The 10,808-nt window shown below is 28.5% G+C and overlaps 1 protein-coding gene across 1 annotated transcript in view; it reads left to right on the top strand.

Moving 5' to 3' along the window:
• LOC111630570 (cytochrome b5-like) overlaps positions 1 to 10,808 on the top strand; it is a 48,973-nt gene that overhangs the window by 9,288 nt on the left and 28,877 nt on the right. Inside the window, exon 2 of the mRNA XM_023374682.1 lies at positions 8,590 to 8,626. Within this exon, the coding sequence (XP_023230450.1) occupies positions 8,590 to 8,626 (37 nt within the window). The remainder of the gene's footprint in view (positions 1 to 8,589; positions 8,627 to 10,808) is intronic.

Genomic DNA, 10,808 nt, shown 5'->3' with positions numbered 1-10,808 from the left:
TTTTTTTACAGATTAAATTCAAAACTTTGATTTTTCAAATATAAATTCTATTTTATTAGGGTTATTCATTAACAATTTAAACTGACAATGTGAGATTAAGAACAATGTATTATTTTTGTTCAAAAATGAATTTTTAAGATGCTACTAATTAAATGCTTTTAGAAAGAGAGTTGAATAAACTATTCCAGTTGTCAGCAGCTATTAAAAATAAACAAATTCTTATCTTTGTATTAATTTCCTACATCCATAGATAAAGATACATATACCAAAATTAAAGTTTAAAAAATTAATTTAAAGTTATACAGAAAATTATTTAATTATTTCAAAACATGTAAGTAGCTAAATTAAATAATTTAGCTACTTACATGTTTTGAACAGTATGAAGATGTATTTGATATTGGTCTGAGTTAATTATAGTTAAATTCTAAAGTGATTAGAGCATTACGAAAGATGTTTTTATAAAATTTGCTAGTTTAAAATATATTTTAATTTGATATTTTAAATAATTTGCAATCCATTATAATTTTGATTGTAAAATATTTAAGACAAAACTATCAAATTGTTAATCATGAAAATTTTAAGATTTAATTCCTATATTAAAATTTTAGTGGAAACTTTATACTTTCAAATATTAAAATTACTTTTAACAAAGAGTGATTGATTTTCATTATTAATTATTCAATATAAAAAAAAATAATAAAGAATATTAGCTCTTAAATGAAAGAATGATGATGATGTTGAATTTTTTGGGTGTGACAAGCTCGTCTTCCCTCCTCCAGAAGTCTCTGACAAATTGTTGAATCATGCACATGAAAATCAGCTATGGTTAATTCATTGTTCAAGCTATTACTGGTTTTCTGAGGGTCATCCAAAGGAAACAAACCAAAATAGTGAGATCCATTTTCAACACTCATTAGGTCTAGGTTTAAAAGAAAAACTGTAATAAACACTTACAGTGAAACTATTACTATTTTATGTTTTTGTAGTCTGATATGTTTCAGTAGTGGTGTGACAGCTGGTTACAAAAAAAAAAAAAAACAGTTAATGTTTGGCAACAGTAATGCTAACTTGATTCATAATTTAAAACATTGTAAAACATGACCTTGTTTCCATAAATTTGCACAATACTGTAGCAGTTTGACTTACAATTCAATTGTGCCATCATGGCCCCCACATGGTAGTGACTGACCAGACCCTAGTCAGGGCCCCAGTTGCTCGATTAATCACTTTGTCCATAACATATATATGCAGTAGGGGCCCCCATCATACATGACCAGACCTCTCAAAATTTGTAATAATTAATATGGTTTACTATCTCACCTTTTTTTTTATATAAATAAGGCAAATAAACACTATATTAACATAAATAGCATGATACTGTAAATCATAAAAATAACTAAAAAATCTCAGCAGCAGACTTTCTTTTCTCATTAAATCTAAAATTAAAGTTTTTTAAAAAAAGTGAACAAAATACTTCTTCTCAATAACTGGAACTAAATACTAAGTACAATAAACTAAATCTTTAACTTCCAGTAACTGAAATTTTAATGTCAAATTGATGAACATTTTCAAGAAAATTGAAAACATTTGTCAATTTGACATTAAAATTTTTGTTACTGGACGTTAAAAGTTCAGTTGATTGTACTTAATCTAAAGTGGACAATTTAGATAAAAATTTTCTTTGGCTTATCACAGCTACCAACATCACTTTCCTTGCATTTTGGAGTCATGTTTGCAAAATAATTAGTATAAATGAAATGAAGAGAAGCACTAATATCACACAGACATGATGTGTTATAAACAAAACTCAGGCCAAAGTCAGATGAGAGTTAGTGTTTACTGAAAAATAGAGAAATAAGTCAAAAACACTTTCCCAGAACAAGAATGAAATGTTGCAAGACCTCATCATCATACAAAATGGCTAGGATTAGCACATAATTAANATAAAATATTTAAATGCTTTTTTATTCCACATATATGAACAGTTATCAGTATAATTCTAAGATATTCAGAAACATACAGTAAAAATTATTTTTATTTTTTTGCAAATCATTTTACATTACAAATATAATTTTATAGGGAAAGGTATAATTGTTATAATTTGAAATTGCTTGTTTGAATTCAGATATTACTGGAAATTAAGGGCTAAAATAGTATTTTATTCTAATTCTAAGATTTGTTTCTAGACTAGTTACGTCTTCTAACCTATATTAATTCTCCATTTTATATTATTTTTCATAGTATATCTCTTCAGAAAATTTAGATATTTACTGTAATTGAATATGAACAATAGAGAGGTTGAGGTGCACGTTTTAAACGTGTAAACGTGTACGTGTGACGTTCGGCGCCGCTTTCCCGTAAGCCTAAAAGTTTGACGATGGTGNCCACTTTCACCCATCCTAGCAGAGCTAATCATGTGCAACATAGAACAGTGAGTATTTGATGCCCCTCTAATCATTCGATACCCCACCTTATTCTTACGCACTTGACGGCGGAAAATAGTTCGGCTGCTCGATGACGTTTCACGTAATTATAGGAGTTTTTTACCTTTTTTTATGGATACCGTTGCAATTTTTTCGCAGTTTTATAGGAATCGTAATTATAGGAACCGATTTTATAGGGGGGGTTTACTGTATTTTTTTATTGCCAATGGCATAAACCTTAAACCACATATGGCAAATTTGCATATGGTGGGGTCCTAATGTATATGGAATTTATTTATGGATAAAACATATGTTTCAGAAAATATCAATACAGTACTAACTTTTTTTTTGTAAAATTATTTTTTAATTAATGTGTGGATTAAAATTTAGATTTATCTTGCTTGTCTAAAATGAGATAGATATTTGTATAATTTGAAGTATATTGGTAAAAAGTTCTGATCAGTTTGTTAATAAAATAACTATTATGATATTTAAAGCTTGTATTTGAATGATATTGATAATTTATTGAAACATATTGAAGTAAGCATTGTAAAACAAATAATTGGGCTGCAATTTGAAAAAATTATAGACCTATAAATTCCCATTGTTGTCCATTTGTCTGTCTGTTCTTCCTTAATCTCAAGAGTGGTGTTATATAGATTGAAAGCTAATACCAAATGTGGAAAGCTTGTGCAGAATACCCCAATTAACCATGAATTGATTGATTGAATTGATTGAAAATGAAATTGAATTCATGTAACTTCCAGTACAGACCGGAAGTATATGAACTTCCGGTCTGTACTGGAAGTCACGTGAATTCAATTTCAAAAATTTTCCCCTGAATGGAGTTACATAGATGACTGCCATGATTATGTTGTTATCAAGAAAAGTGTGATGTACACTACTAATTAAAGGTGGAAAGCATATATTTTAAATTAAATAAATTAAAAATATGATTAAAAATTGCAGTCTAGCATCGTGACGATGTCACAATAAATAATTGCTTGTTGATTATCAATCTTTCTCAATCAAGCTCTATTGTTAAAGGAAAGGTATGATGTACAGGGGAAAANGAACGTCACAGGTACACGTTTACACGTTTAAAACGTGCGCCTCAACCTCTCTAATAACTTGCAAAGATTCCTTGAAATGTACTATATAAGGTATTAGATGGTTTTGGATTATGCAAGACATTCATATAATATCCGGAAGTGTTAAGTCAAATAAAATTTAGTATGTTTAAGTATCTTCAAAAAAATTAATTTTTGATATTAGGCATATAATAGAAATATTACATTTTAAGAATCAATTTTTATACTTTATGAACAAGATATTATTTTGAAAAATGTTTAGACTGTTTATTGCTGAATCTAATTAATTTTAAATGAAAATATAGTTTCTATCTGTAATTTTTGTTTTCCAATTTCTTTGAATTGATAACAATTTGGAATGACTTTTCCATGGAAGTAATCTGTGGTCTATTTTAAATGATTTTGAAGTGAAGTACATTGAAAATTAGGCATTGATATGATGATTGTTGAAACAATGTGATCATGTAGAGTAAGAAAAATGATTACAAAATTGGCTGCTAACTCAAGAAATCAATAGTCAAGTTGTAATGAGTGATTTAGATTGTATTTTTTATTTTTAAAGAAATTTGTATATATTTCAGGAATATAATCCTTGTATTTACAGAGAGGGCATGATTTTTAGTTATATTGGTCAAATATGAAATTATGAAATAATATACATATCATATTTTTTTTTATAGAAATTGCTCTAGTTAACTGTTATAATTGATACTACTACCTTAGTGTAATCTGATAATTTTCACATGAAAGATAGTGATATTATTTAGAAACTATATCATATATATATATTGGTATTTAATGATTTAAACAACAATAAAAATCTTTGCAGTTATTTCTAATAGTATATTTTCAAAAAATTATTCTCTTATAAATTGAATTATGCATTGATGATCTTGAATGCTTAGCTATCATTTTGGCTTTAAGTTATTAGTGCTATGCTATATGAAAATAGCTTGTTTTCTATCTTTCTTTGTTATATGTTATATGATATTGTATAACGAAATTTCAACATATGATAAAGAAAGATAGAAATTCTTAAACAAAATGATATTAAAATTTTAAAATAAGATATCAGCTCATTAAAAAATGTATATACTTAGGAGGTATCTTTTATATATGACAAAATAAAAAGTGAAAATATGTTGTTAATCAAAAATTTGTTCTATCACAGTGATTTTCAACTGATATGCCATGAGAGAATCATAGGTGTGCTGCGAAAATTTTTGAAGGTTATTAAATAAATTATTTTCAAAAGAAGCCTTAAAAACAATAAGTACATGTCAAAATTAAAACCTCGTTAAATTGATTATATGAGTTTCTTATTGTTACAATAAATAAATGTATACATATTGTGGCAAAAAATATATGTACATAACACTGGGTTATTTCATTTAAAATTAAAGTTTATTTAAATCAAATATGTAAGTTATGTATAATTGTCTATATTTAGTTCAAATTATTTTAACTTAGAAATAGTAGGACATTGAGCAGCAGTGGTATGCTGTGACATTTGATGACAGGGAAGCTGTGTCGACCCCGGTTAGAATCATTGGAAGTGTCATATGATATTTTGGTGGGTAGCATCCACGAGCTAAACGTCATGAGGTTGGTGCTCTGTAAAGCACATGTGCGAATGTCTGTAATCTTGCTGCTTTTCACCATTCAAATATTTTGGCTGTGGAAGCTATCTTGTATTCGCACTTCCATTGGGAATATACATATATGAATTTATATTCAAATATACAGTAGCAATCTTATCATTGTTTTTCACATGTATAGAAATTTGTAATAAGATACATAATGCGGTTATAATAAAATATTAATTTTAATTATTTCAAAGTACATTAAAATATGAAAAAAATTGCACAATATGTATTTATATTTTAGAAAATATAAGGAAAGCGACACTTCCATGGACGGCATGTCACTGTTGGGCAGGTTTATAAAGGCATTTATCATGCCACTTTCAAATGCAAATTAAGACTTGATGTTAATTGCTTTTCTTAGATCAGATATCTCATTAAATGTTTAATTATAAAAAACCAAAAAATAAATAAGACTTTTTAAGAATTTTAATTATTATCTATTTATTAGAAATTATAATAATTTGCTTTGNTTCTTAGATCAGATATCTCATTAAATGTTTAATTATAAAAAACCAAAAAATAAATAAGACTTTTTAAGAATTTTAATTATTATCTATTTATTAGAAATTATAGTAAATTGCTTTGTGTTAATAGATTGTATTTTTTATAATTTATTTTTCTTTTTACTCTTTTTTTAAAATTATTCTAATTTAAGTGTGCTGAAGAAATTTAATTATAAGTTCAAGTGTGTCGTGAGACAAAAATTGTGGAAAAACACTCTTCTAGCAGTTTGCATTTGTTCAATTGAGGAATGAGCAATTTATTTTCTAGAATTTGTGTTCAAATACTGAATTGTTTGAGTTGGAAACAGTTCAAGTACCAAGATACTGCTGGACTTCATTCATAATTTTTATGAATGATTGCTAACCTACGGTTAAAAAAAGGTTAATAACAAGCTAAAATTAGCAATATTAGCCAGATATAATCAGTTACTTTTTAACCACCTAAAAGGGGTTTTTGGACTAATAAGCAAATTATGCCCTTCAAATCCAACTTTTAGAGTTCAAGAATTGCTCGGAAACAATTTTAAGATGTTTTGTTTATATGCATTTCTGGAAATTAAGATTGTTTCACTGGAGTTCAAGAATTACCCAAAAAGAATTTTAATTTCAGAAATGCATATAAATAAAACATCTTAAAATTGTTTCCAAGTAATTCTTGAACTCTGGTGAAAGCTGTATTTGAAGGACATAACTATTTGTTTATTAGTCCAAAAACCCCTTTTAGGTGGTTAAATAAGTAAAGTTAATAACACTTACCTAAAATGTTTAATCATTGCATTTAGTAAAGTTTATTTAATCTATAAAAACAAAACACAGTGACAGTCTTAAGAGCTAAAGTCTGAAAGCAACGACAACACTTAGTTTATAGGAAGGCTAAGACAAAGAAAAAAATTGCACTAAGTTTTCATTAAAGTAAACCTGGTGAAAGGCACAAAACCAATTGAATATTTCAATATTCTAAAATCTATGGGCAAATTTGAGACGGCATGCATGATTACTAGAATAAAAAAAATATTGAATAATGGAATTTGCTCTTAAAAAGTTGTGAAATTTTATATGGAAGATTTCTCAAATTTTTGGATTCTGTTAGATGAAATTGTGTTGTAGAAATGCCATATTGTATGAGGCAGTATTTTTTAACCTTCTTGAATATGCGACCTCTTTACAAGTTAAAAAATTCTGGTGACCCCCCCCAGAGCCATATTTAAACTATATCAGGGATTTTAAAAACTATGTATTTAATTTTCTTTCTTTAAATATCTATCGAAAAACCAATTGTACTGTAAAATAAACAGGCACAGCCTTGTCACTGAAATTCTAGATTTTTTATTGTAGTATAGGACCTACAAACACTTGTCTTTTTCTTTCACCTGCGACCCCCATGGGGGTAGTGACCCATAGGTTGAAAAACACTGGTATGAGGGAACTTGTAGTTGTACTGTACTCAGCAAAATATTTGCTGTAAAAAATTATTACAGTAGACTCCCGAAAACTCGGCACTCGATAACCCGGCACTCCGGATAACTCGGCCACACCCTGGCAGCGCAAAAATACCCTTAGATAATTAATTTTCATCATAGACAGCTTTATGCCTCATAAAGTATTTTTTTGAGGTCTGTCTTATCAGGGTATTGTACACAGTGTATTCATTAATTTTAATTTTCATATAGTAAAGGCTCTATGCCTTCATAAAGTATGTACTTTTTCTTTGTTTAAGGGTATTTGGGCAGTTTATTCTCTGTTGTATTCTCAAGCAAACAATACATACAAGTACAGTACATTTTCTTTGTTTAAGGGTATTTGGGCAGTTTAATCTCTGTTGTATTCTCAAGCAAACAATACATACAAGTACAGTACAATATTTTCTGAGGAAACACGCATACTTATCCTGTTTTAACCCCATTCCCGATAACCTGGCATTTTCACAAACTCGGCCACCCTTCGGTCCACATTAGGCCGAGTTTTCGAGGCTCTACTGTATTAAATTACAAATAAATAGGGAAAATAAAGAAGCAAATCTAAAAACAGATCTAAAGTTACTCGGTATACATTAGTATTTTAACAAATAGAAATAGATTTGTATTAATATATCTACATGGATGGATAGATAGATGGATGTATAGATTTGGCAATGTCTCTTGTTAATCCTTTCAAAGCCTAATATTAACAAATGTGTCTGTATGTCCCTCATCATGTGACCTTTGTTTCTTTGAAAGGTTCAAATAACCAAGTAAATACCTTCACTATTAATTTGCATGCAGAAATGATGTATGTGTAGAAATGTATGTTCCTAAAAATAATGTTATAGAATTTAGCACAATGAAAACAGAGCTAACAAGAAGAGTAAGTAAAGAGTACTCAAAACCTGTACAATTTTTTTGAAACATTTTGTTTCAAGCTTCTCTTCAATAAAACAGTTTTTTCATTCAATATTTGGACTCATAACCAGGATGCTTACTTCTGTTTGAAATATGTATTAAATACTTTTATCCTTATCTTTGTTAAATATTATTCCTGTATTAAATACTTTTGTTAAGAAAAATACACAAACTCAAACATAATACAAACTTGTAGGGTAACATGTGAACAAATACTTTGGATATGTATTTTGTGCAATTTTCTGGAGATTATTAAGTTTAGTTGTGATGCAGGTTTTGTTTACATAATGTTACACAGTAGTGCAAAGCATAGTCATCTCATGAAAAGTTGCATATGAGCAAAGACATTTTTGCATTTTAGTGATTTTATTTGCCATTTATAAACAAATTTGCACATTAAAAACATGTTATAAGAGAAAAGATTGTATTTTTAAATGAATATTTATTTAAATATTGTGTAATTTTCTATTCTAATCTGATTGATAAAATTTTTATAATTGTAATCATTGTAATATTTTAAAGTTTTAACATTAAAATATTTTTTGTAGCATCCAGGAGGAGAAGAGGTTTTATTAGAACAAGCAGGTACGTTATTACATGACTTCTTAATTTAATAAACTAATATTCTTGAAGTATTAAATTCTTTATGAATCAGCTGAAACATTATTCTAGAAAAACTGATTTATACCATTTTGATTATTTATGGGTGTTAAATATAATTAAAAACTTTATTGTCCTATAGATTGTTGAATGATGTGATATTATATTATATCATCTTTATATATTATTAAAGTTTAATTGTATTTTCTCAGTTCCAATAATTTAATTGATTGGAATTGATTATATGTATATGTTAAGGACAAAGTGATTAATATGGGTATTATGAATAATGATCAACAAAATCTGGCATTGTAATAAATTTCAATAATTTATCAAATTGACTGGTCATTATGAATACTGCTATCATCTAGTCGGGCAAAGTGATAATAATGTGTTGAAGAGTGATCATCCAAAATACACTAGCCAATCAGCACTTGGATCTGAGTTCCATGTGTGTGTTGTGTTTAGTACCGAATTTGGGGTGGTCGCATCTGTTTGTGCTTTAGACGGATTCCTCCCAGAGGGCTGCTACTGGCAAGCCGCGTCTTGTTTAACGTCACTAGATATTGATTCACAGTAGTTCTTGAACACACGTATCAATAACTAGTATGTATCAATATCTAGTGACGTTAAACAATCGGCGGCTTCCTCCAGGAGGAATCTGTTGGGAGCACAAACAGTTGCGATCACTGCCATTACAGTGCATATAGGTAAAATTTTACCATTTAATTAATGTAGTTAATAGTACTTAGTTTTAAAAGATTACATGGTTTTTTAAATACTTAGAAATAATTCACAAAAAATAAATATTTCTAAATGAAATAAGTGGAGTTTTTTTAATCAAATTAAAATGTTGCACAATTTAAAATTCAGTACTAAACATAATACACACTCAACACGATACAATCAGCAACTCAAAGTGCCAATTGGCTAACGTATGTCGGATGATCACTTTTCAACGTATTATTATCACTTTGCCTGACTAGGTGATAGCAGTATTTATAATGACCAGTCAATTTGATAAATTAATGAATATTTATCACACTGCATGCCCTTTTTGGTCATTATTCATAATGACTGGGCATTATGAATAATGCTCGATTAATCACTTTGTCCATAACATATTTATGCAGTAGGGGCCCCCATCATACATGACCAGACCTCTCAAAATTTGTAATAATTAATATGGTTTACTATCTCACCTTTTTTTTTATATAAATAAGGCAAATAAACACTATATTAACATAAATAGCATGATACTGTAAATCATAAAAATAACTAAAAAATCTCAGCAGCAGACTTTCTTTTCTCATTAAATCTAAAATTAAAGTTTTTTAAAAAAAGTGAACAAAATACTTCTTCTCAATAACTGGAACTAAATACTAAGTACAATAAACTAAATCTTTAACTTCCAGTAACTGAAATTTTAATGTCAAATTGATGAACATTTTCAAGAAAATTGAAAACATTTGTCAATTTGACATTAAAATTTTTGTTACTGGACGTTAAAAGTTCAGTTGATTGTACTTAATCTAAAGTGGACAATTTAGATAAAAATTTTCTTTGGCTTATCACAGCTACCAACATCACTTTCCTTGCATTTTGGAGTCATGTTTGCAAAATAATTAGTATAAATGAAATGAAGAGAAGCACTAATATCACACAGACATGATGTGTTATAAACAAAACTCAGGCCAAAGTCAGATGAGAGTTAGTGTTTACTGAAAAATAGAGAAATAAGTCAAAAACACTTTCCCAGAACAAGAATGAAATGTTGCAAGACCTCATCATCATACAAAATGGCTAGGATTAGCACATAATTAAGAATTTTTATTTCATGTACAGTCGACCCCCCCATAAGATCATAGATACGTTCCATTCTTTAGGAATCCGATTTCTTACGAGTCCTTCCAATCACAGCCCGACACGTGTCAAGTTTACGGACTACGGCTGATTGAAAGGTTTTTTTCCATAAAATTAATCGATTCTAGACTAATCCGACTCAACATTTCCAAAATACGTATATTTTTTTTGGGAATAATCCGTATAAACTACGCTATAAACAAAAAATTGTAGGATTACTTACCGAGTGTGCACCATTCGACATTGCCATTGTTCAAGCTTGTTTTCATCGCGGAACAGCCCAGCAACCGCGGCCGATTTCTAA

The sequence above is a fragment of the Centruroides sculpturatus genome, unplaced genomic scaffold (assembly GCF_000671375.1).
Source record: "Centruroides sculpturatus isolate CEXI.00-Female unplaced genomic scaffold, Cexi_2.0 scaffold607, whole genome shotgun sequence".
Lineage (NCBI taxonomy): Eukaryota > Metazoa > Arthropoda > Arachnida > Scorpiones > Buthidae > Centruroides > Centruroides sculpturatus.
The sequence above is the reverse complement of the archived record's forward strand: the minus strand, read 5'-3'. Positions and strand labels throughout refer to the sequence as shown.